Source organism: Bufo gargarizans, unplaced genomic scaffold, assembly GCF_014858855.1.
Source record: "Bufo gargarizans isolate SCDJY-AF-19 unplaced genomic scaffold, ASM1485885v1 original_scaffold_1081_pilon, whole genome shotgun sequence".
NCBI lineage: Eukaryota > Metazoa > Chordata > Amphibia > Anura > Bufonidae > Bufo > Bufo gargarizans.
This window is the reverse complement of record NW_025334227.1, coordinates 158836-186694: the sequence shown is the minus strand read 5'-3', so window position 1 is coordinate 186694 and position 27859 is coordinate 158836. Positions and strand designations below refer to the sequence as shown.

At 44.6% G+C, this 27859-nt stretch overlaps 1 protein-coding gene across 1 annotated transcript in view; it reads left to right on the top strand.

The window, feature by feature from the left end:
* Positions 1-25270, top strand: part of LOC122922951 (Fc receptor-like protein 5) — a 65960-nt gene extending 40690 nt beyond the window's left edge. The window contains exons 8-15 of the mRNA XM_044273727.1: positions 10465-10722; positions 12051-12332; positions 12426-12701; positions 14471-14746; positions 14817-14951; positions 21427-21516; positions 22388-22413; positions 23818-25270. Of these exons, the coding sequence (XP_044129662.1) occupies positions 10465-10722; positions 12051-12332; positions 12426-12701; positions 14471-14746; positions 14817-14951; positions 21427-21516; positions 22388-22413; positions 23818-23928 (1454 nt within the window). The 3' untranslated portion in view covers positions 23929-25270. The remainder of the gene's footprint in view (positions 1-10464; positions 10723-12050; positions 12333-12425; positions 12702-14470; positions 14747-14816; positions 14952-21426; positions 21517-22387; positions 22414-23817) is intronic.
* Positions 25271-27859: the final 2589 nt, after the last annotated feature.

Below are 27859 nucleotides of genomic sequence, written 5' to 3'. Positions count from 1 at the left end.
GGATCCATCCGGTTTCCGTTATGCAGGCCATAGACTTCTATTATGACGGAATTAATAACGGAATGCCTCTAAAGCAATCCATAACGCAATTCAGCATACACCCCAACATGAACTTCAAAATATGAAGTTCGCTCATTCCTAATTATTTTACTTTTGGGGAAAGTGGTTGATTAGAATTTTTAACTTTAATTTTTTTTTCTTATTTTTCACATCTTTTGTACAGGTAAGATTATATATCAGATTGCTTCTCTCATAGACTTCAGGCAGGGTCTCTATATAATCATAGCTGTGGCAGCTACCGATCAATCAAAGGGACAGAGGCTGCTGTAGGGAATGACTGACTCCCCAAATTGCCGCATGGGGGGCCATACCAGCCCCAGGAGCCCTTCGGAACCCCATGACAGTACCCCCCCTTTTACGAGGGGCCACCAGACCCAAGACTTCAGGCGATGGCCTTTCAGGGTGTTCTAAATGAAATTTTCGAACAAGTCTAGGAGCATGAACCTCCCTGGCAGGTACCCAAGATCTCTCTTCAGGTCCATACCCCTTCCAGTGAATCAGGTACTGCAAGGAATTACGCACCTTCCTGACATCCACTATTTTAGACACCACATACTCGACAGCATTAACAAGAACCGGCAGAGGCGAGGCTTTCGATGGTACTACCGGTTCAAAATATTTTTTAAGTAGGGATTTATGGAACACAATATGAATGTGGAATGACTCGGGCAGCTCCAACCTAAATGATACCGGGTTAATCACCTCCGTGATCTTATATGGTCCAATAAAACGAGGAGCAAACTTTTTAGAATCTACCTTAAGAGAGAGATTCTTGGAGGACAACCATACCTTATCCCCAATCTGAAAATTCACCCCCCTTGAACGTCTCCTATCAGCCTTGAGTTTCTGAGAACCTTGAGCCTTTTCTAAGTTCGATTGAACCCGGGCCCAAACTGTGCACAGTTTAGAGGATAGCCTATCCGCCTCAGGGTTAGAGGAGGAGACTGGTGACCCAGAATGAAAACGGGGATGGAAACCATGGTTACAAAAGAAAGGTGAAACCCCAGCAGAAGAATTGACAAGGTTATTCAAAGCAATTTCAGCCAATGGAAGAAATTTCACCCATAATTGCTGGTCATCAGCAACATACAACCTCAAGAATTGTTCCACAGACTGATTAAGGCGTTCAGTCTGCCCATTACTCTCAGGATGGTAGGCAGAAGAAAAAGACAATGAAATTTGACATCTTTGACAGAAGGCCCTCCAGAATTTGGACACAAACTGCACACCCCTGTCAGAAACAATATTTTCCGGGATACCATGCAATCGAACAATTTCTTTCACAAAAATAGATGCCAGGGTTTTGGCATTCGGGAGTTTAGCCAGGGGAATGAAATGGACCATCTTGCTAAACCTATCGACCACTACCCAAACTACAGTCTTACCCTCCGCCGGCGGTAGGTCCGTTATAAAGTCCATCGAGATATGGGACCAGGGTCTACCGGGAATGGGTAGGAGTCGTAGGTTACCAGCAGGGCGAGTCCTAGGTGTCTTGGACCTGGCACAAACCTCACAGGCTGACACGTAGGACTTGACATCCCTAGTTAGAGTGGGCCACCAATAAGATCTAGAAACCAGATCCTTAGTGCCCTCAACACCCGGATGTCCACAAAAGGCAGAATCGTGACACTCACCCAACAGCTGGAGACGAAATTGTACGGGAACAAACAACTTATCTGTTGGGGTGGATACCAGTGCCAGATGTTGTTCAGACCTAATGCGAGCCAAGATATTCTGGGTTAGAGCTGCTATGAAGATTTTTGCTGGTAGGATGGATTCCGGTGGTACCTCAGTAGGTTAAAAAGCATGGAAGCTCCGAGATAATGCATCCGCCTTCACATTTTTACTTCCCGGCCTGAACGTAATGGAAAAATCAAAACGAGTAAAAAACAGAGCCCTGTCTGGTTCATCATAGAGGGTACCCAGGGCCTGAAAGAACCCTCCACAGAAGATAAACAACTGGCGCCAGCAGGAAAAGAGAACCCCCAGTCCTGGGGATCTCCCTGTAGTCGGGAAATGATAATGCCCATGCGTTGACTCTCGGGGCCAGAGGACACGGCGGCGCAAACGGAAGTAAAGTTTGCAACTCTCCTTAAAAGAGAGAAACTTCTTCGGGTCTCCAGAAAAGGGTACTGGGAGCTTAATCTGGAGCTCAAAATGCTGAGTGGAGGCCTGAGAAGTGGAAGAACCTTGCCCTAACTCAAAAGAACTGAGTCTTTCCCCTAACTCCTGCACCATCTGCGTCAGATTAGAGACATGGTCAGTCAGGGTCACCAGAGGATTCATTATACAGTGGTTATTAGGCCTGTTAATCTGTAACGGTCGCATACACACACACACAGGGGGGAGGGAAGTGACCACTGCGCTCCACCCTTACCCCTGGCCCTGCCTACTTGCCTCACAAGTTTTATGACAGGGGACAACTGGACGGCAATCCCTAGCTTGAACTAGGTGCAGGGATGACAGACAGACAAACAACAGAACGTGAACGGACGAGTCAATACCAGGAAAGCTACAAAGTACAAATGGAGCAAGCAGAGAATAGTCAGGAGAACCCAGGGTCATAAATACCAGGAGAGTCGTGAAGTACCAAAGGAGTCAGCAGAGGATCGTCAGGAGGAGGCCGGGGTCAGAATACCGGGAGAGCAGCAAAGTACACAAGGAGCAGGCAGAGGATCGTCAGGAATTCAGCAGGAGGTAAGTACGCCAGGAAAGACAAAATCACAGGTGGAACCTAAATTAACAGGCAAGCTGTGGCAACCAGGCTGCCTGTATTTATAGTGGGGAGTGGGGGGTCATGTGACGTGGCCAGCGTCACATGACCGACAGACCAACCAGTCGAGCACCGAGTGATCAGCTCGGCGCTCAAGGCAGACTTAGGAGCAGGGGACCTCCCAGCTAGCAAAGCCGCCCCGGGAACGAGGTCAAACACACATCCTCGCTCCTGAAGCTAAGCAGCAGGTCTGCGGCTAAGGGGAGACCGAGTGCACCTTCGGAACCCCGTGACAGCCCCTTTCACACGAGCGAGTTTTCCACAAGAGTGCGATGCGTGACTTGAACGCATCGCACCCGCACTGAAACCTGACCCATTCATTTCAATGGGTCTGTGTACATGAGCGTTTTCTTTTTCGTGCATCAGTTCTGCTTTGCGTGAAAAAAGCAGCAGGTTCTATATTCTGTATTTTTTTCCTGGCCCCATAGAAGTGAATGGGGCTTCAGTGAAAAACGCATTGCATCCGGATGTAATGTGTTTTTCACTGATGGTTGGTATCCGTATCGTTTGTGTGAAAGAGGCCTAAAGGTTCACATACATTTGTCACTCACAGATATGCGATATTGGATAGTTTTCCTCAATAAATAAATGTGCAGGTCTAATATTTTTTACAAATTTTTTATTTGGTTATCTTTATTTACTTTTAGGACTTATGTAAAAATCTGATGTAGTTTTAGGTCAAATTTATGAAGAAATATGGACAATTCTGAAGGGTTCAGAAACTTTCAAGAACTGCTGTAAATAATGACTATATGAATGAATGATAACATTATTTAGTTATGGTGACCTGAAGGAGACAACATGGGGCAGTTTTACCAGAACTGTCATAGGGATGTCCCCAGTGATTCTGATAATGGGAATAACAGGATAGAGGTGCAAATCCCAAAACACCAGGCCCGTGAGTTCTTTTGTTCCTCCACAGTATCTCTGTGTAACATCACCTATAGGTCACTAGCAGTGACATGCGGGTATTGCACATATGGCTGCTGAGGCCAGTGATTGGCTGCAGTGGTCACATGACCTTATCACTTCTAGTTTGGAATGAACTAAAATGGCACTGATGGGAGCCGCAACACTGGAACAGAAGCCTTTTCAGCAATGAACTAAAATGGCACTGATGGGAGCCGCAACACTGGAACAGAAGCCTTTTCAGCAGTTAGGGCTCTTTCACATGAGCGGATGCCGTGCGGGTAATCCGCTGCGTGAAAGAGAGCCAAGCCCCGCTCCGGACAGCAGAGACACGGAGCAGTAACATGTTTGATAATGCTCCGTGCCTCTCTGTGACCTTTTTCTTACAAAATCACAGTGAGATAAAGTTGTCACCGTGATTTTGTAGTAAAAAGGTAACAGAGAGGCACGGAGCATTATCAGTCATGTTACTGCTCCGTGTCTCTGCTGTCCGGAGCAGGGCTTGGCTCTCTTTCACGCAGCGGATTACCAGCACGGCATCCGCTCATGTGAAAGACCCCTTAGGGCTGTTTCACACGAACGGATGCCGTGCGTGACATCCGCTCCGTGAATGACAGCCAAGACCCGATGCGGACAGCAGAAGCACGGAGCAGTAACATGACTGATAATGCTCCGTGCCTCTCTGTGACCTCTTTACTACGAAATCACGGTGACAACTTTATCTTACTGTGATTTGGTAGTAAAGAGATCACAGAGAGGCACGAAGCATTATCAGTCATGTTACTGCTCCGTGTCTCTGCTGTCCACATCGGGTCTTGGCTGTCATTCACGGAGAGGATGTCACCCACGGCATCAGCTCGTGTGAAACAGCCCTTAGTGTTTTTTCTTGGCCGACACACTCTTCCTCTGATGTACGATTATGTCGTTGTGTCTAACGACCCGTTTATGATTTATTTTTCTGTATTTCTACTAATGTGGATCCTAAGCTGTAATAACCCCCAATAAAGAAATATGTTCCAGGACTACATTATATCTGTTACCTCTATTTCTCTTCTGTTTTATAGGGTTGGTTCTCATACAAGAAGGTAAGTCACCAGCTTTTATCTTCCATCCTTATATATGGAGAACAGTGATGTCAACGTATCACACAACGCACTGTGTAAATTCACACCTGGAGGTGTATTCCACATGCACATTATCATACAGGTAATCTACCATGACGTGGACCAGCCTGGTGTATGTATTCCAATGCAGATGTATACAGGATCCTTGTTCCAGTAAAGTAGAGGAAACCTCCACTGAAAAGCCTAGTGTTACAGCAGCAGCGAACCACCACTGTCCCACTCACCCCAGCTGCCAGATCCACTCTGTTGCTCCTTGCAAGCTGCAGCCAACTTGCCGGCATGGCATCTCCTCCTGTGGCTGTAGGACGTGCACACTCCCTATGGCTTTTAAAGGGCCAGTAAGCACGAACCCTAATCTTCAAGAGAAATGGCTTGCAGTCCTGGGATTCCCTTGTGAGAAGGTGCCAGAGTAATTAGGTTCTTTAGCTTGCTAAGTTCCTGTTAGGTGGGCTGTAACCTGTTGTCCACCAGTATACCGACCTATGCCTGTATACTGTACTTTGACCCTCTGCTGCCTGACCTGACCTGTGCCTGACATCTGTATAAACTCTTCACGGACTGCCTGACCTCGGATCATTTACTGTATTGCATTCACTCCACCAAGCCTGTCACTGACCCCTCGTCTCTGATCCCCGTGGGTCATCTTTTCACTACACTTAGGCCCCTTTCACACAGGCGAGTTTTACGTGCGGCTGCAATGTGTGAGGTGAACGCATTGCACCCGCACTGAATCCGGACCCATTCATTTCTATGGGGCTGTGCACATGAGCGGTGATTTTCACGCATCACTTGTGCGTTGCGTTAAAATCGCAGCATGCTCTATATTGTGCGTTTATCACAGAAGTGAATGGGGCTGCGTGAAAATCGCAAGCATCCGCAAGCAAGTGCGGATGCGGTGCGATTTTTACGCACAGTTGCTAGGAGACGATCGGGGTGGGGACCCGATCATTATTATTTTCCCTTATAACACGATTATAAGGGAAAATAATAGCATTCTGAATACAGAACGCATAGTACAATAGCGCTGGAGGGGTTAAAAAAATAAATAAAAAATTTAACTCACCTTAATCCACTTGATCGCGCAGCCGGCTTCTCTTCTGTCTTCTTCTTTACTGTGCACAGGAAAAGGACCTGTGGTGACGTCACTGCGCTCATCACATGGTCCATCACATGATCCATCACCATGGTAAAAGATCATGTGATGACCGGAGTGACGTCACCACAGGTCCTTTTCCTGTACACAGCAAAGAAGAAGACAGAAGAGAAGCCGGTTAAATTATTTTGTATTTTTTTAACCCCTCCAGCGCTATTGTACTATGCATTCTGTATTAAAAATGCTATTATTTTCCCTTATAACCATGTTATAAGGGAAAATAATACGATCTACAGAACACCGATCCCAAACATGCCGATTTTTCTCACGCGTGTGCAAAACGCATTACAATGTTTTGCACTCGCGCGGAAAAAACCCGCATGTTCCCGCAACGCACCCGCACTTTTTCCCGCAACGCCCGTGTGAAACCAGCCTTAGACAATTTCAGGATGTAGGAGCCTGGCAGCCGCCCTACAGCGAAATCCAAATCACTGTATAGGATTTAAAGGGTGAAAACCAAGGCAGTGCTAGGTCAACGCCCTCAGTGCTTATGCACACAACCAAACTGTGTTTTGCAGTCCACAAATTGTGGATCCGCAAAACACGGATGCCGGCCGTGTGCGTTCCACAATTTGCGGAATGGAATGGCCGGCACATGATAGAAATGACTATTCTTATCCACAAAATGGACAAGAATAAGGCATGTTCTATTTTTTTGGTGGGGCCACGGAACGAATCAACGGATGCAGTCAGCACATCCATTTAAGTGAATGGCTACGCATCTGAGCCACAAAAAATGCGGCTGGGATTAAAACAACGGTCATGTGAATGAGTCCTTAGGAGAGGCCCTAAGCCAAATCCGATTTTAGCGAGGGTCACATGGGACAGTAAATCCAGCAGAAAAATCTGCTGTGATTTTGCAGCAAAAAGTGAAAAATGAAAAACTTAACAAAAGCACACATACTACATGTGTTTTTTTCTGTGGAAAAGCTAGCAGATGTCACCCTCTCCATTGAGAAGGGTAAAATCTGCAAGAGACATCCGCTGTGTAAATTGACATGCTGCAGATTCTCCTCCACTTTGACCTGTGATGTCAGCTTCTCTCCCTGCTCTGATGATGTTTTGTGCACAAGCCTGAGAGAGCAGATATGTGTCTGTACAGGAGAGGTCACTGTGCTGGCCACGCCCCCCAGCACTGCCGGCTGCTGTCTGCTCTCTACCTGGATTCTTCAGAAAAAACTTTAACCCCTTCAGGAGCACAGAATCAGGGCTAAAGTAGCTGCAGGCAGTAAGGAAACAAATGCTGGGCATAGGAGCTGACAGACTAGAGGAGTTCTGCAGAGCATTGCACAAGAACAGGTAGGGAGAAAATCATGTGTGTATCAGCAGTGTCATTGTACAGCTGGGACTTGTAGTCCTACACATACAACATGCTGCTGAGTATCAAAGCAGGCAAACATGTCACTTAGGGCATCACTTGTATTCATTCCCTTTGCAGAGCGGGGAGGGGGCAGACACTGTTGTTATTGCAGGTAAACAAAGGGCAGAAGACAACCAGGGAAATGAGGAAATATAATTTATTATTTTTTTGCCTAAAACTTGCTTAGATCAGTTATATATTGCTGCCCATCAGATTTACAGTGTTATATAATTTTTTTCATAACTCGGACAACCCCTTTAAGATAAATTTGACATGACTGCTGGCCACACCCATTCTGAAAAGTGGTGAGGGTGGCATAAAAACCACTACTTGCGTCTGTTTTTTCAAAAGTCATGCTACACAAAGTTGCAAACACACAGTTTCTGGCACAAACTAAATGATAAATGATAAATCTCCCCCTTAATTTGTAAGTTTTGGGTGGCGTTCTCTCATAGACTGTCTACAATTCCTCAGTGTAATACATGATGTCTTATAGGAGCCTCCATCAGACCTGTGGTGACCTTCACTCCAAACTACAAGAAGATATTCAAAACGGAGTCTATAACAATGACCTGTGATGTGGAGGCTACTAGAGGAGAAGATCTGAAGTATAAATGGTACAAAGACCATGTGCAAGTGCACAGTGGAAAATCCTATACAATACAAAATGCTGGAACATCACACAGTGGAAATTACGGATGTCAGACCAGTACTGGAGAAATAAGCGACCCCGCTAGACTGGATGTTAGTAATAGTGAGTAATTCTACCAGTTCACTAACATACACAGCAGGTAACAGGACTGATAAGAGGTCATACACGTCCCCTCGTCTTATACACAGCAGGTAACAGGACTGATAAGAGATCATACACGTCCCCTCGTCTTATACACAGCAGGTAACAGGACTGATAAGAGATCATACACGTCCCCTCGTCTTATACACAGCAGGTAACAGGACTGATAAGAGATCATACACGTCCCCTCGTCTTATACACAGCAGGTAACAGGACTGATAAGAGGTCATACACGTCCCTCGTCTTATACACAGCAGGTAACAGGACTGATAAGAGATCATACACGTCCCCTCATCTTATACACAGCAGGTAACAGGACTGATAAGAGATCACACACGTCCCCTCGTCTTATACACAGCAGGTAACAGGACTGAAAAAAGATCATACACGTCCCCTCGTCTTATACACAGCAGGTAACAGGACTGATAAGAGGTCATACACGTCCCCTTGTCTTGTACACAGCAGATAACAGGACTGATAAGAGATCATACACGTCTCCTCGTCTTATACACAGCAGGTAACAGGACTGATAAGAGATCATACACGTCCCCTCGTCTTATACACAGCAGGTAACAGGACTGATAAGAGATCATACATGTCCCCTCGTCTTATACACAGCAGGTAACAGGACTGATAAGAGGTCATACACGTCCCCTCGTCTTATACACAGCAGGTAACAGGACTGATAAGAGATCATACACGTCCCCTCGTCTTATACACAGCAGGTAACAGGACTGATAAGAGATCATACACGTCCCCTCGTCTTATACACAGCAGGTAACAGGACTGATAAGAGATCATACACGTCCCCTCGTCTTATACACAGCAGGTAACAGGACTGAGAAGAGATCATACACGTCCCCTCGTCTTATACACAGCAGGTAACAGGACTGATAAGAGGTCATACACGTCCCCTCGTCTTATACACAGCAGGTAACAGGACTGATATGAGATCATACACGTCTCCTCGTCTTATACACAGCAGGTAACAGGACTGATAAGAGATCATACACGACCCCTCGTCTTATACACAGCAGGTAACAGGACTGATAAGAGCTCATACACGTCCCCTCGTCTTATACACAGCAGGTAACAGGACTGATAAGAGCTCATACACGTCCCCTCGTCTTATACACAGCAGGTAACAGGACTGATAAGAGGTCATACACGTCCCCTCGTCTTATACACAGCAGGTAACAGGACTGATAAGAGATCATACACGTCTCCTCGTCTTATACACAGCAGGTAACAGGACTGATAAGAGATCATACACGTCCCCTCGTCTTATACACAGCAGGTAACAGGACTGATAAGAGATCATACACGTCCCCTCGTCTTATACACAGCAGGTAACAGGACTGATAAGAGGTCATACACGTCCCCTCGTCTTATACACATCAGGTAACAGGACTGAGAAGAGGTCATACACGTCTCCTTGTCTTATACACAGCAGGTAACAGGACTGATAAGAGATCATACACGTCTCCTCGTCTTATACACAACAGGTAACAGGACTGATAAGAGATCATACACGTCTCCTTGTCTTATACACAGCAGGTAACAGGACTGATAAGAGATCATACACGTCCCCTCGTCTTATACACATCAGGTAACAGGACTGATAAGAGATCATACACGTCCCCTCGTCTTATACACAGCAGGTAACAGGACTGAGAAGAGGTCATACACGTCTCCTTGTCTTATACACAGCAGGTAAAAGGCTGATAAGAGATCATACATGTCCCCTCGTCTTATACACAGCAGGTAACAGGACTGATAAGAGATCATACACGTCCCCTCGTCTTATACACAGCAGGTAACAGGACTGATAAGAGATCATACACGTCCCCTCGTATTATACACAGCAGGTAACAGGACTGATAAGAGGTCATACATGTCCCCTCGTCTTATACACAGCAGGTAACAGGACTGATAAGAGGTCATACACGTCCCCTCGTCTTATACACAGCAGGTAACAGGACTGATAAGAGATCATACACGTCCCCTCGTCTTATACACAGCAGGTAACAGGACTGATAAGCGGTCACACACGTCCCCTCGTCTTATACACAGCAGGTAACAGGACTGAGAAGAGATCATACACGTCTCCTCGTCTTATACACAACAGGTAACAGGACTGATAAGAGATCATACACATCCCCTCGTCTTATACACAGCAGGTAACAGGACTGAGAAGAGATCATACACGTCCCCTCGTCTTATACACAGCAGGTAACAGGACTGATAAGAGATCATACACGTTCCCTTGTCTTATCTCATTATGTATTACAGAATGGCTCATCCTGCAGACCCCTCTATATGTTTATGAAGGAGATAAGATGAAGTTACGATGTCACCACTATCCTGGATATGGAGGAAAACAGACAAGATTTTACAAAGAGAACAAAGTCATTACAGACGGGAGCGATGATGAGGAATTTCATATTAGTAATGTAGACAGGACAAGTGCCGGGAAATACAAATGTACAAAAGAAGTCTTTTATCGTTCATCGTCTCTACATGCAGCTGAAGCTTCTGTATCTGTAGAAGGTAAATCCAGGCAGGATGTGCACAATACAATTGGAGTAACATGTATCCTGACGATTCACTGCTGTGTGAGGTTGAGATCAGATTAGCCACATTTGTGATGACTTTTCTATCCAATAATAATATTCTTCATTTATATAGCACCACCATATTCTGCAGCGCTTTCCAAATTCGGAGGGTTCATGTAGGAAACAAAATACATCACAACATAACTGGTTAATACACAACACTAGGAGTCAGGGCCTTGCTCGCAAGAGCTTACAATCTATGATAAAGTGGGAGTGACACATAAGGTAGTTGATTGCGATATGTAGTAGTCAAGCCATTTTTGTACTGAAAGCAGATGTAGATCACAACCAGGCCTGAGGAGTTGGTGGGGGAGGGGTTTACTCGGGAAAGAGTCATTTCAGAAAGCTTGATAAGCCTGGCTGAAAAGATCTGTTTTTAAGACACGTTTGAAGGTAGGGGAGTTGGGAATTGACCTGATATTCCGGGGCAGAGCATTCCAGAGAGTAGGTGCAGCTCGAGAAAAGTCTTGAAGACGGGTGTTCAATTAGCGCTAACGATTGTTTGTGATGGCTGACGGCAGACTCTTGTCTGAGACGATGAAATCTGCAATGCTGGAAAACTTCAGCCGCTCATTGGCCAAAACTGCATGTAGATGGCATCATTTGGCTGGATTCAGCCTATCACTTGCCATTGCACTCAAGTACCAGGGAGTCCGTTTTTAGAAAAAACGGACTCCCTGGTTGGCCAGTTTAGTTGGTGCTGCTGATCACTATCTCGAATGTATGGACAACTTAATATGCAGTCTGGAGCATAAGGAGAAAGAGAGAGGAGCCAAGCAGGAATTATGGATTGTGGACAGAGCATGTAAAGCCCCTTAGTACTGTCACACACTTTCTGTGCTGCCCACATCTCCTGCTTGTCTCTCCCACTTCCACGTCTCTTTGCCATCAAATCAGGATTTCACAGACTGCACTATGCCTGGGCTCATTTTTCAATTCAGTACAGTACTTACCAGTCCCAACCATAGTCAGTACCTGAACTGGCACGTAAAAACTCATGCATCTCCTAAGGAAAGAGGTTCATCTTACCTCATGGACAATGTGTCCCGGGATATGGCTTTAAGAATATTGTAATAACAATCCCAGATTTGGTGGCTTTTGTTCCTCCCTCCATCCAAAAACTATATAAAACGTGAACAAAACGTCCTATGTACCCTAAAATGGTGCAAATGAAAACTACGGTAACCAAAATGTTCTGCCTTCCATCAAAACAACCAATGCAAATCGTCCCAGTAATATATTGTCATTTTATTCTTCTTTTAGAGTTGTTCAAGACTCCGACCATAAAAGTGACCCCACGCCCAGTTTTTAAGAAGGAAAACATGACCCTAAAATGTGAGACAAGTCTCCATCCTTCTAGACAGAACACTCGGCTACTATTTACTTTCTATAGAGAAGGACGAGTTATTCGGGGATCTGGTGACAAGGACATCTATGAAGTCTCCATGGTACAACTGGAGCATTCTGGGAAATATTTATGTGAAGTGCAAACCACAGATGGAAGAGTGAGGAAGAGAAGTGCAGAGGAACCAATCCAGATAGAAGGTGAGTATAGACACCATGTATGAAAATAGTTTTGGGGAAAATGCAATATCGCTCGAAATAAAATCTATTCCTATCTATAATCATTCATTTTAGAGCAATTCTCATATCCAAATATAACGGTGACCAAAAATCTAACAGCTGAAGGAGATGCCATGACCCTGACATGTGACACGACTATACATATAAAGCCTACAGAAGTGAAGTTCGCTTTCTACAGAGATGGACGGGAGGTTCGAGGATTTAATTCATCTAACAAATATGAAGTTCAGTTTGCTCAGCAGGAGGATTCTGGGAATTATACCTGCGAAGTAAAAAACACAATCAACACTACCATGAAGACAAGTGATAGGTACAACGTATGGGTAGAAGGTAGGTAATTAATATTTTAAGACCAACAATTGTACATTAGTAAAAATCAACTCCTTAACTGTATCTAACCGCTACTCCGATGCCTCCGCCATGTTTCAGACATTCCTCTGGTTGACCATTCAGAATAGAACAGCTTATTCTCACCCACAATATCTCTACAGTGCTACACCCCCTATATCTCATCCTTCATTTATATCTATCATCCTACCCATGCTCTCCGTTCAGCTCAACATCCACCATAATCGGAACCTCTCACTCCTGTCTCCAAGACTTCTCGAGAGCTGCACCAGTTCTCCGGAATGCCCTGCCCCAAGAAATTAGGTTAATCCATAACATCCATAGTTTTAGTCGCCTCATAAAACACATCTTTTTAGGGTGGCCTATCACATCCCCTAATATAGCTCTTCTCCATTCAACCCCCATCATCATTCTTCACAACTTGATCCATCATGAAAAACTATCCACCATACAACATTCACTCCAAAGCAGTACAAATATCTGCTGGTGACTGGCTCATGCAGCCCTATATTTACTCCCCTATTTTGTAAGGATGGCTGGACTAACGTAAGTATTTAACTGGTGTGTCACCCCTATCTCCTCCTAGATTGTGAGCTCTTGCTACCAGGACCGTCACTCCTCTTGTTTTAATTGCAGACTTGTTTGTTGGTCTGTTATTTATGACTGTTTTTTATACGAACCACCTGGTTGTAAAGCGCTGTAGAATATGTTGGCGCTATATGAATTATATTATTGTTAAACATGTAAAATGTGGAGCTGCTATATTAAGTGCTGCCATAAAAGAGTTGTCTGGGACTAAATAACTTTTCACAGGTGCCCGCAGTCTGCCTCCACTATGGAAAGATTCATACCTACTTCCCGAAGCTCTGGTCTTGCATGCCGGCTCACATGTCTATCTTCCAGTCCGTTGCTTGTTTAATTCAACCCCAAGACGGGCATTATCATCTGCTCCGCTGCAGCTAATAACTGGATTCAGTGGTGACGTGTCTACAAGAGACACATCACAGCTGAAACCAGTTATTGGTTGGACCTAAGCAGTTGATAATGCCCATCCTGGGGATGAATTAAATGAGCAACGAACTGGAAGATGGACACTTGAGCCGGCAAGCAAGACCAAAGCTTCAGAAAGTAGTTATGTTTTTTTCCCATAGCAGAGGCAGAGTGCGGGCACCTGTGAAAAGCTCTTTATTCCCAGATAACCCCATTATTGCCATCTTCCTGTACTGTCTAGCAGTTCTGAGATTACTGCAGGCATGAGCGGTTTTGACCTTTCTCCTTTAGTCTTCATCACTGAGCATGTGCAGCACAGTTTCAAGCATTGTAACAAGGCTTGGAGCAGCATGAAGACACCTAGAGTAAGTCACAGGAGACATGAGAACTGATTATCACCCCTAGAGCACCCTGCTTGTCACTGATTTTGATAAATAAGGACCTTAGATTTATAGAACATAAAATATAGGTATGATTAATATTTCTAAATTTTCTACATTTATATGAAAATTAATAAATTATAATATATATTCTTTTCAAGCCAACTCCACCAATACTAGCTTCGCCTCCATAGCCCTTAAATCCATCTTCTAACAATATGGAAACAGTATATATTATCCAACCAGCCCCCTCCCCATTACAGCAGCTCTCCACAACATAGAAGTAGAGTAAAATACACCACATGCCTTCAGTATCCTCAACTTCCCCTCTCCATTGTGATTTGTTCACATCTGTTTTTGTAATATTTTATTCTTCTCTAGAGCTCTTCTCTCCTCCAGTACTGAAAGTATCTCCAGAGTTGGTCAACCAGGGGGAGAACATGATTCTAACTTGTGACACAAAACTTACTGAACATAGGCAGACTACAGAACTGCAGTATGCCTTCTACAGAGACGGGGAAAACATTCAAGGGTTCAACTCTTCTAATAGGTATGAGGCTAATTTCATGAAGGTGGAAAATTCTGGGACATATACATGTGAGATACAAGCATCAAACGGCAGTGTAAAGAAGAGGAGCAAGGAAGTTCAGATAGAAGGTGAGCAGCGTCCATCATCCTGTTCTGGTCAATTAAGTATTATCTAATGATGGATTGTGTCTCTCCATAGTGTCATATCACTCTTCTCTAATGATCATACTATCTGTAAGTTTGGGGCTGCTCCTACTCATCGTCATCATCTCTATCTTTGTGTTTGTATACAATAAACGCCGATCATCCAACAATAACCCTCAGCCACCAACAGGTAATTATTATTAGAAGCTATTCAATATACTAAAGCTAAGTCCATAGACTTTGTAGCTTAGTTGACTACCTCTCAGACGTAGAGTCCTTGAACACACATCCTTTAGTGACATAATGACTTGTCATTAGCTGCACTGCATCCAAAAATACCTAACACTACTTGATATTTTTATATTGCAGCCCAAAAAATATATGGGTATCAAATAGGCTGTACGATACGATATAATAAAAGAATGGGTGAAGGGCAGAGAATGTGTTAAAAATAAAGATTGTATACTTACCAGTTTAATCCTCCAGCGCTGCCGCTCCAGTCCTGTCAGGCTTTATTTACATGGTTGCAACAATGACATCCCAGTATACCCCATTTGTCTACTGCAGCCAATCACTGGCCTGAGTGGTCCCATGCTGTACACCACTGAGGCCTGTGGGGTATACAGGCACATCAACACTACCTTGATGTATACAAAACCTGGCTAGGGAGGACCAGAGCAGCAGTGCTTGAAAGGAGGAGGGGTGAACCGGTGACTGTAGCGGAGAGCTGATATTCCACAGCCAATCTCCACCTAAGATCCCAGTGAGGCTCAGGAACAAGTATCATAAATCCATAGAGTAGTAATTCCAGCAGGCAAAATAGTCCAATAATATCCCAACAGCAATCCCAATGACTGGACGACACACAGCATCAGGAGCAGAACTAACTTTATTTGGACATGGCACACACTTTAAACCCTCCAACAGCCTTATTTACATACAATGGGGCACATAGATGACCATGGTACAAGGAAGGGTGGGGACAGACAATAGCAAGGGCTGATGGGAGATGGAGGAGGGACAGAACAGCTAGATTACTGGTCTCCCAGTGTCCCTGAGACCACACCCTGCTGGGAAAAGAATGGGACAGGAAAAATAAAGGGGGAGGGGAGGAGGCACAGAAAAGCAATGCATCCAACACAGTAAACATTACAGTTTACAATACATAGCCATACAATCAACCGAATGTCGTCCTACATGATCCAAACAGGCCAGGCTAAATACAATCCGCTACACTGCTCCCCCTTGCCCACAAGCCGGCATACACAGTCTGATCCAGCACGGATCGGCTTGGGGATGTCCGGGGTGCTCACGGATCATTTCTCCAAATCAGTTTGTCTCGACAACCCGTCAGCGTTTCCATTTTGTTTGCCCGGGCGGTACTGAATATTAAAGTCAAAAGGCTGCAGCGCCAAACTCCAGCGCAGCAGCCTGGCATTGTCCCCAGCCACCCGGTTCAGCCATACTAACGGATTGTGATCCGTGAGCAGGGAAAAAGCCTGTCTATATAAATACGGCTGTAACTTCTTTAGGGCCCACACCACAGCCAGGCATTCCTTCTCGATGGCGGCGTAGCTTACTTCTCTGGGTAACAGTTTGCGACTGATGTAAGCCACGGGGTGTTCTCCACCATCGGCCCCAACTTGGCTCAGCACTGCCCCCAATCCAAACATAGAAGCGTCTGTGTGAACAAGAAAACGTTTAGTTGGATTGGGAGCTGCCAAGACAGGGGCATTAATAAGTGCATTTTTCAGATGTTGGAAGGCCTGCTCACACTCCGGGGTCCAGGTTACTTGGCGGGGAAGGTTCTTACGGGTCAGGTCAGTAAGGGGTTTGGCCAGGGCGCTATAATTGGGGACAAACTTTCTGTAATATCCTGCGGTCCCTAGAAATGCCAACACCTGAGTCTTAGTCCTAGGGGTAGGCCATTGGGCTACAGCCTCTACTTTGGCTGGTTCTGGCTTCTGTTTCCCACAACCCACTCGATGGCCCAGGTACTGCACCTCGGCCATTCCTATACTGCATTTGGCCGGTTTCAACGTCAAACCGGCCTCCCTAATCCTGTCTAGAACCGCTCCTATATGGGTTAAGTGCTCCTGCCAGGTATTGCTAAAAATTGCAATATCGTCGAGGTAGGCACAGGTGTAGTCCTGGAACCCATCTAGAAGTCGGTCCACCATCCGCTGGAACGTAGCCGGAGCGTTTTTAATCCCAAATGGCATAACCTTAAAGTGGTATAGGCCGAATGGGGTGACAAAGGCTGACTTAGGGATGGCGTCCGGAGCCAGGGGTATCTGCCAGTACCCCTTACACAGATCAATAGTAGTGAGGTATTGGCCTCTGGCCATCCGGTCTAGCAGTTCATCTATCCTGGGCATCGGATAAGCGTCTGATACAGTCTTTTCATTCAACCTCCGATAGTCTACGCAGAAGCGGGTTGTACCGTCCCGCTTTGGTACGAGGACTACCGGAGATGCCCATGGGCTGTCTGAGGGCTCAATCACCCCCAGCTGGAGCATCTCGTCGATCTCCTTATGCATATTCTCTCGCACCGCTTCAGGGATGCGGTACGGGGTCTGGCGCATGGGTAGTTGCCCTGGGGTTTCTACTCTGTGAGTGGCCAGAGGAGTGTACCCAGGCACATTGGAGAAGGTCTCCTGCTTCTCTCTTAGCAGCTGTTGTACCTCGGTACGTTCCTGTGGGCTCAGCCGGTCCCCCAGTACAACTTCTCCTAAATCCCCAGACAGCTGACCGTCCCCCAGTAGATCCGGCAGGGGAAGACTGTCAAACTCTTCAGAGCTGGGTGCACAAATAGCGGTCACCTCTTCTGAGCGTTCCTGGTAGGGCTTCATCATGTTCACATGGAGCATTCGTCGCCCTCCGGTCCCTGCGCAGGGGCCAATTATATAAGTGGTGTCACATCTCTGTTCCACTACTTTATAAGGGCCTTGCCAGGCGGCCTGTAACTTATCATGTCGAACAGGTTTCAAAATTAAAACTTTCTGCCCAACCTGGAAGCTACGGTCCCTGGCGCCCCAATCGTACCATGTGCGCTGGCGCGTCTGAGCCGCCTGGAGGTTTTCCTTTACCGTCTTGGTTAGAGCTTCCAAGCGATCTCGGAGCGCCAACACATATGGTACAATGGGGGTGCCGTCTGCGCTCCTGTCTCCCTCCCAATGCTCCCTAATTAAGTCCAGCGGTCCCCTTACTCTCCTCCCGAACAACAATTCGAATGGGGAGAATCCTGTGGATTCCTGCGGCACCTCCCGGTAAGCAAAGAGGAGGTGAGGCAGGAATCGTTCCCAGTCTCGGTGGGTCTCAGCAAAGGTTCGGAGCATTTGTTTTAAGGTGCCATTGAACCGCTCGCAGAGCCCGTTGGTCTGAGGATGGTAGGGGGCACTGATTATAGGTCTGATTTTGCAAAATTTCCAGAGGTGCTGGGTGACCTCTGCAGTGAATTGAGTACCCTGATCCGAGATGATCTCCCTGGGTAATCCCATCCGGGAGAAAATCTGCATCAGGGCCTCTGCCACGGTTTCTGCGTTGATGTTTGTCAAGGCTACGGCCTCTGGGTAGCGAGTGGCGTAATCCACCACCGTCAAAATATACCTCTTGCCAGAGGGGGTAGGTTTCCGGAGGGGACCTACTATATCTACGGCTATTCTATGGAACGGTTCCTCAATTATAGGTAGCGGGTGTAACTTTGCTTTCCGCCGGTCCCCCCTCTTCCCTACCCTCTGGTACGTATCACAGGTGCTGCAATATTTGCGTACTCCCTGGCTAATTCCTGGCCAAAAGAAACTTTGGGTCAGCCGATATCTAGTACGACTGACCCCCAAATGTCCGGATAACGGAATATCGTGCGCTATCCGGAGCAGTTCGGCTCGGTACCTCTGTGGTACAACTAGCTGTCTCATAACGGTTGGTCAGAGGTGACTTTGTCTCTATATACCTGTAGAGTAGGGTCAGTGATCACCTCTGCCGCAAAAATTCATCAGGAGGGGCCCAAGGGACACAGTCTAGGGAAGGGGAAGGTTGTCTTACCTGGACCTCCGGCAGTGTGTTGTAGTCCTGGGTGCGGGCCTGTTGCCTGGTGACCACTGGATGTGCTTCCTCAGTGGTTGTGGTTTGTGCCTCAAATGCAGATGTGAGCTTTCCCAGGTCATTTCCCAGTATCACCTCTGCGGGTAATTGGGGCATCAACCCCACCTCCACAGTCCCTGACCCCGCACCCCAATGCAAATGAACCCTTGCTGTATTCAGCCGATATACGGCTCCCCCAGCAACCCTGACAGCCACAGTCTTATTGGTTTTAGCTTTGTCCGCGACCAAGTGGCTTTGGACCAAGGTTATGGTTGCTCCCGAATCTCTGAGTCCCTGCAAAGGTTTCCCCTCCAGGTATACTGTTTGCCTGTGGTGCTGCCGATTATCCGCCTGTGCTTGTAGTGGGTTGGCTTCGTGGAGTACTTCCCACTGTTCTATAGTGGTGACTGGAACTGCAGAGCCATAAGCGGGGGGTGTCTCCTCCTGATAGTGGTGTGCTGCTGCTCTCGGTGGTGGTGGTGGTCCTGGTCGAATCCAGGTGGATCGGTCTCTAAGCTCCGGGCATTCCCGCTTGTAGTGTCCCCACCTCTGGCACTGGTGGCATTGCACAGAGGAGGGTGGGCGAAACCTCGGTTGAGCCGCTGTAGGAGCTGGTTGGGGTAGCGGTCTCAGTGGTGTGTTGGTGCTAGCTGAAAATTGGTTTCCCCCTAGAGGTCGCACAGCTGGTTTAACACCCACAAGCTTGTGCTGCCTGCGGGTATCCAAATAGTCATCAGCCTTTTTAGCTGCTTCTGTGATAGACGTGGGGTTACGGTCTCTCACCCATTCCTGCAGGTCTGCGGGTATCCCATCATAGAACTGTTCTAGTAGCAGCATTTGTAATAGGTCCTCCATGGACCGTGCCTGGTTCGCCTGTACCCATCCGAGGGCTGCCCTTTGTAAACGGCAAGCCCATTCTGCATGCGAGTCTTTTTCAGCTTTTTCCAATTCCCTGAACCGTCTCCGGTATGCCTCTGGTGTCATAGCATATCGGGCCAGGATAACCTCTTTGACACGGCTGTAATTCCTAATTTCCGTATCTGGTATCGTACGGTAGGCTTCAGCTGCCCTCCCAGTTAACCGTCCTGCTAAGATGGGTACCCAATCTTCCATATGTATTTTATGTAACGTGCATAGTCTTTCAAAGTCTTGGAGGAATGCATCTATATCTTCCTCCGCTTCTACATACATTTTAAATGCCTGGTATGGAATTTTTGGCTTACCCTCTTGCACCATAGACACTGCTGGGCTTGGTGTTTGTGGTCTCCTTTGCCGCGTTATAAATGCTTGAACCTCTGTCATTGTCTTGGAGATAATTTCCACTGGTGGGTTCTCCCCATAAAATGACAATCTGAATAAGAGCTGCCTTTGGAACTCTGCTTGCTCTGTTCCGTCTGTCTCGTCCCTCTGTGCAGTGACCGAATCATCCTCTGTTCGGATTTCTGCCATTATTTCAGAGATAAGTGTTGCCTTTGTTTTGTTGCTGGCTGAAATACCTCTTGCTTCCAGAAGATCTTTAAGTGTGGATCGTTTTAAAGTGGAGTAATCAATCTCCATTAATCCTTGTTCCTCTGTGAGTCTGGATCCCAGCGCTGCCAACCAATGTAGCGGAGAGCTGATATTCCACAGCCAATCTCCACCTAAGATCCCAGTGAGGCTCAGGAACAAGTATCATAAATCCATAGAGTAGTAATTCCAGCAGGCAAAATAGTCCAATAATATCCCAACAGCAATCCCAATGACTGGACGACACACAGCATCAGGAGCAGAACTAACTTTATTTGGACATGGCACACACTTTAAACCCCCCAACAGCCTTATTTACATACAATGGGGCACATAGATGACCATGGTACAAGGAAGGGTGGGGACAGACAATAGCAAGGGCTGATGGGAGATGGAGGAGGGACAGAACAGCTAGATTACTGGTCTCCCAGTGTCCCTGAGACCACACCCTGCTGGGAAAAGAATGGGACAGGAAAAATAAAGGGGGAGGGGAGGAGGCACAGAAAAGCAATGCATCCAACACAGTAAACATTACAGTTTACAATACATAGCCATACAATCAACCGAATGTCGTCCTACATGATCCAAACAGGCCAGGCTAAATACAATCCGCTACAGTGACTATAGAATCTTTTACTATTTCAATATATTTTATCCAGAGATGAGCACGTTATAAAATTTGTTACGATCCGATTTGTCCAAATCTGCCAGGAAATACGAGAATCGAAAAAGAACTTTAAATGCCTAGAAATTCTCTCTTTCTTTCTCAAAAAGTTCTACCCAACCGAATAACAGTCGGGTTGCATTTTGGGTCTACTCGATTCGCTCACCTCTAATTCCATGCTTTTGGCCCATCTCTTTTTTCAATATCTTGATAATGTTCAACATGGAGAAACAGACCAAGGTGCATCCAACTTGGGAAGACTTGTTGATGCAAACATTTCCACCTAAAAAACTCATCCAGAAAAGTTCTTTATGGATAAATTTCAGCTTAGGTTGGACATGGGCTGGATGACCCATTCATCAATTATTACTTCAGATCCATGTTCCTACTCATTGAGCCGTTTCTTTTTCAGACGCTGACGAATACTCTGATGCAGATAATGAATACTCTGATGCAGATAAAATTACTTATACAAACCTTGCCATGACTAGGGGGCCACAGAGTAAGTAACTGAGGATTTAACTGTATCGTGTACAATAATTCAGAGACTTTCTAGACTTTGTTAAAAGGTTTTCCCATGAAAAGTATTTTGGATATTTATCGATAATTTCCATAAATGTCTGATCCCCGTCATTTGGCTGCTTCTTATGTAGAGTCACAGCAGGAAAAGCCTACACTAATCACCAGCCATTAAAACATTTCTCCAACAGTCCCCATTCTCATTTTGTATGTATCCTATTATTGTTGTTGTCTAGGTTAACATGCTCCTAATCTGCTCATTGTACAGTGGATGACTTTAATCTGGTACGTGGTCCGCATGCTGCGGCAACGTATAGGGCATGACCTATATTTTATGGAGCGGCCACACGGATGTGGGAGCACAACACTTACAGTTATGCGAAATGTCCCCTTAGGTGTAAAATTTTTGCAAGATTGTGCTAATTTTATATCGTTAGATAATAGATTCCTTAACAAAATTCAAGAAAAGTTAAGGTTTCATGCTCTTGATTTAATTTTTCATCCGTGTGCTATCCACATTTTTGGTATTCATTTCTATGGGGTCATGCACATATCTGTATTTTTTGAAGATCTGTGTGGTCATTCCACAAATGATAGAATATATCCTAGTCTTGTCCACATCATCGACAAGAATAACCCTTTCCATTGACGGGAGTGAGAAAAATACGAAATGCACATGAAGGTATAGGTATTTTGTGGATAAGTTGTTTGAGGGCAGAAATACAGCCATGGCCATGAAGCCTTAGAGTAGACATGTGAAGGAACATGTATGTACTCCTATGTTGGATGAATATTTCCAAGTTTTTATTAACAGAAATAGCTCTTATAAAGTTTCTTTTATTGTTCATTTTTAGATGATGTTCCAGAAAACAATGGATCTGTAAGTACAAGTGAATGAACCTGATGTATATTTCGGATTCAACAGATTTTACAATAAACGTCCACCCCCAAAAACACTTTGCAAAATAGTCGCCAAAGTCTCATAACATTCCTTAGGAAGTCCGAGTCATGCTCTCCCTTTTATTGCCCTCCATGGATCATGTAAAGTTAAATTTTCACTTTTGATTGAAGGGTCACAAAAAAACTATAATAAAAGTAGTATAGAGTAAGATCTGGAGCTTCCTCTTGTGACAGCAAGTACATTTTCCAAATCCTATCCAATATAACAGTCTAAAGATGCGCCAAATTCATCACAGTCTCTGAGGCTTACGATACATTTAGTGGGCTATTAGACACTTTTATCTGACTTTACACTAACGAATGCTTAGCTTAATGTGCCACAAAATGGTGGTATACATCGTCACATCTTTATTTCCACTAAGTCACATGTTTTGCTGCTAAGTCCCATCCCTTTGTCGAGCGAGGTGAAAAAAGTTTGTAAAACACCTGAAGGTGTTGTCCAGCATTTTGATATTGATGGCCTAGGACAGCGATGTGCACCTACTTCTGGTGCCAGAGCTAGAACAAAACAGTTGGTGTGATAGGTGCTGTGTCCCTGCCAATCTGATATTGATGGTATAATCTGAAAATAGGCCATCAATATAAAAACCCCGAGCAACACCTTTAATAAATGTAGGGCAAGGCATGTGCTCCAGAATTCCGGCACATTTGGATGACAACATGATGTGGTGGTGATCGGTCACGTACATTTAAAATCCCTAGGACTTGGAAAGACATGTTATGAATACATGATTCCGATAAAATCTATGGATTTTTAAAGAAAAAGCAGCATCAAGAGATGTTAATTATGGAGAGCTACATTCACTGCTGAACGGAAGTTGAGCTCATTGCCCAGAAAAAGGTACTATTCCCTACTATGGTGGAAGCTGTGGTGCAAAAAGCAGTGAGGCACATACATTTCCACTAAAGAACACAGTTCTCCACAATTAGTGAGACACTTTGGTTCGGTGCTGCCGGAGTAGGCCTTATCAAAAATTAAATACCTCCTCCAGCAGTCCAGGCTCCAAACTGAAATCTATGCCAGTCTGTAGCTAGTTCAGATTTCAGTTATCATTTCATCATTCGTCGTTTCTGGCGTAAATAATGACGTGTCGGGCCGATGGCCTTGCTAACATTGTAACTTTGCTATGCCCCCTATACAGAAACTGTCGGGGGCAGCATAAAAAACACCACGAAAAGTCACAAAACCAGATTTCTGTGACTTTTTAAGGCGAAAAACATGGCATAGGGAATGAGAAATTTGTCCCTTTCCGCTTGTAGATTTATTCCCAGAGATCTCCGCCAGGCTCGTCTGAGTAATTACTTTCTTTTCTTTCTTTTTTAGGATGTTGTCTATGCTGTAGTAAACTCCAAGGCTAAACTACAAGCCAAGGCTTCCCAAAGAATGTCTGACACTTCAACCGACGTCTATCAGAACATCGGCTCCAATAGATAAAATCATCTCCAAATGTGACCATCAAGAAGAAAAAAAAACAAAAAAAAACACAATTGTATAAATCAGCAAAATTGATGCACGTAGTGGAGAACATAGTTTTTGCCTTTATATACATTACTACACCACCAGAATGATGACAGGTTAAATCTACTTATTATGTACAACTATATCAGTAGTCAGCACAGAAATGTATTTTCCTCAAAGAGACAATCGGCCGTTTTACCTTCCTGTGGATCAACATTGTATTGTATTTAGCTGAACTTTTTAGCCTTTTTGTGCCTTAACCTCCCTGGCGGTAATCCCGAGTGTGGATCGGGGTTAACTTTCACTGCCAGAAGCGGTAACCCCAAATCACACTCGGACCGCAAAACACCGACGCCGCACATGGCCGGCACTTACATAGAAAAGTCCTATTCTTGTCCGCAGCTGTGGACAAGAATAGGACATGTTCTATTTTCTTGCGGACGTTCAGGGCCGCGCTCCGGAAATACAGATGCGGATAGCACACTGTGTGCTGTCCGCATCCATTCCTGCCCCATTGAAAATTGGGTACAAAATTACTGACATAATCAGACCGCCAGGGAGGTTAAGAACCACGTGACCACACTGCTACCCACCTATGACAAAGTCATCTACTGATCATACATCTTATTTATTTGCACGACGTATCAAACAGGGGCTTAAGGCCTCCATATTCAATTGTGTATTTTGGCGGAACCTGCAAATATGGATCTGATCACCTGGTCCTTTTGTTTTTCCGGGAGATGCGTTGCCGCCAGAAGTGTCTGGCAGTGGCTTTCTCCGCTCTCCCCATTAAATACACTTACATGTTCAGCCGAGTGTGTATGGCCACCTTTAGGCCTAGGGCAGACTGAGCAGTAGGACAGTTGGCCACTTTAAACACCCCTACATAAGACGGAGGCCTTCTGTTGCACCTCCATCCGAAGCAGTCACCTCCAGTTTCATTCAGCACCCGTCTAGTACGCATTTGTCTCAGAATTTCATCTGCAAGATCTGAAATGTTGAAACAAAATATGCAACAATACTGTGGATTCAAGGCAAGCTGCAGATTTTCTTCACCGAATCCACAATGAAACCTGCATATACCCCAAGTGGATTTGACTGCAGAGTTTGGCAGAGATTTTTAGTTTGAATCAACAGTGTAATTTTTACTCTATGAACTCAATCCCAATGAGCTGGGTGCCTCACATTAATTATGGCAACTGGACTTATTGTAGTTATCTTGAAAACGTTTCACTCATTCTTCCAACGAGCTTTCTCAATTCTGAGTGACTGTACAAGAATTCTCTGGAAATAAATATGTAACTGAATCAACATCTGGTAATTATACCCAGCATGGGGTCAGAGGTGTTGATTCCTTTATCCTAATTGGAGTCAGTAGGTGATAATGACCTCCCTTGGTTGATATTGTTGGTATGTAACAGGTCCATGTTACCAGCAGTTCTATTTTTCATCGGTGTACAATTCTGCCCAGGCACCTCCCTACTTTCCTCACTAACCTTACTAACTACTACACTATCTACCCCCTTATTAGTATATGACCCCCCTCCCTCCCCCCAGGTCCTAGTTTAAAAGCTCCTCCAGCAGTCAAGATCTGGGCTTACAAATATGCAACATGCTTGCATCTAGTGTATTCACCCTCGAATGACTCTGCATACATTGCACAAGACACACACTTAGTAGCGTTGTCCATGGAGCACATGTTTAAATGGGGATGAAAAGTAAAGAAAGAAAACAGTAAATAAGAATTTTAATTTAGACCCATGTCTGCTGTAATTGGAGAACATGCTAGAATCAAGCAAACACACAAGGAACATCAAGCCCTAGTCTAAAACTCCGCTTTTTTAACTCCACTTATTCACAAGTAGTGTTGATCATGAATATTCAAACGGAAATTTTTTATCGTGAATATTGCCACTTTGAGAATTCGTGAATATTTAGAATATAGTGATATATATTCATAATTTCGAATATTCAAGATTTTTTTTTAATCAGTACACATGATCCCTCCCTGCTTCTAGCTTGTGGGCCAATGAGAAGGCTGCAATATCTTTGACTTTAGGAGTAGTGTTGATTGCAAATTTTCGTAAGGCGAATTTTCATAATGAGAATCAATGAGATTGTGAAAACTCAGATCCAATGGTATATTCTAACCCCCAGGCGTGCCCATGGGGACACTTGTCGGGGAGGAGTATGCCAAAGTGGAACAACTGTACAGATTTAAAAAAAAAAAGACTATTCTAAAAAACAAATATATTTGTTTTTTAGAATATTCGTACTATTCTAAAACAATAATATATAGTAATATAGCGAATATTTAAAAAAAAAATGAATGTAGAACAATTTAGCTAATATAGTGCTATAATCTTTTTTTTAATAGTTGTAATTTTTTTCCAATCTGAACTTCAGATGAGTAAATAATTACAACTATTAGACAAAGAAGATTATAGCACTATATTAGCTAAATTGCTCTATATTCGTTTTTTTTTGAATATTCGCTATATATTCTACTGATAACTCCTCCATACACATACACGTTCCGCTTGGCCCTTACAACATCCCCATCCATATATATACGTGTTTGGCTTGGCCAAATGTTTATGAGTGTTTTATGGGAAAACTGGTGCAGAACACTTCTAGTGGCAGCTCATCTCCCCGAAGAACAAAGAATTGTCCGAAAATATTAATTTCTCCAGATCCTTCTCTCCCCCGACAGATGATGTTGGACCTCCCCATACACATTACAGTGTCACCTGAACCCACCATTCTCAGTATCTTCAACTGACAATGCACTAATATGTATGGAGGGCCTTTAGGCTTAGGGAAGACTGCAGCAAATCAAATTTTCACTGAAATTCAGATCAAAGTCAATTTGTTTGACTTTGATTCACTCAACCTTACCTTTAAGAACAACATTTTGTTAACTGCATAAAAATAGAGAGAGAGAGTGGTCAGAAGACAAGCCGAGATGAAAACCAGACAGAAAATGCAGTACCAAACTAGAGATAGAGAGTGGTAAGAAGACAAGCCGAGATCAGAACCAGACAGAAAACGCAGTGCCAAACGAGAGATAGAGAGTGGTCAGAAGACAAGCCAAGATCAGAACCAGACAGAAAATGCAGTGCCAAACTAGAGATAGAGAGTGGTAAGAAGACAAGCCGAGATCAGAACCAGACAGAAAACGCAGTGCCAAACGAGAGATAGAGAGTGGTCAGAAGACAAGCCAAGATCAGAACCAGACAGAAAATGCAGTGCCAAACTAGAGATAGAGAGTGGTAAGAAGACAAGCCGAGATCAGAACCAGACAGAAAACGCATTGTAATATTGTAATGGTCGCAGTACGATACATGAGCTGTACTATGTGTATTTACACTCTTGTGAGCAAAGTTTCTGCTATGCTTATTGTAGAATTCACAAGCTGCGCTGCCAAAAAAGCCCTCAGGGAGGCAAAGTTTTCTCTGAAGTATGGAGACGAGAAAAAGAATTGATACAATAAAGACTGTATGATACGATTATTATAAACAGGGGGAAATGAAACTAAATATTAAAATAATAGATATTAATAATAAAGAGTAGAAAATAGATAAGTGGCTGTAAAGCAAACCTATTACAATTAACTAGGGGAAACTAGAAAAGAAATTGATAGTGAGGGCCAAATTTGAATGATCAGGCTGCTGTGTTACTCATTAGGTGTCCTCTTTACTTCTCTTTCGGAGAATGGTCTTCATGATCTCATCAGGGCTATATGGGCTGATAGTATATCAGATAGATCCGGAAGACATCTTTCCTCTGTAGGACCTCAAACCTTTGGTAAGTATATGTTGGGACGTGATTGGTGGGTATAATTCTTATAGGTGAAATCTTCTTTATGTCTTAGAGCACAGAGGCTACTTAATTAGTGTTTCAGATA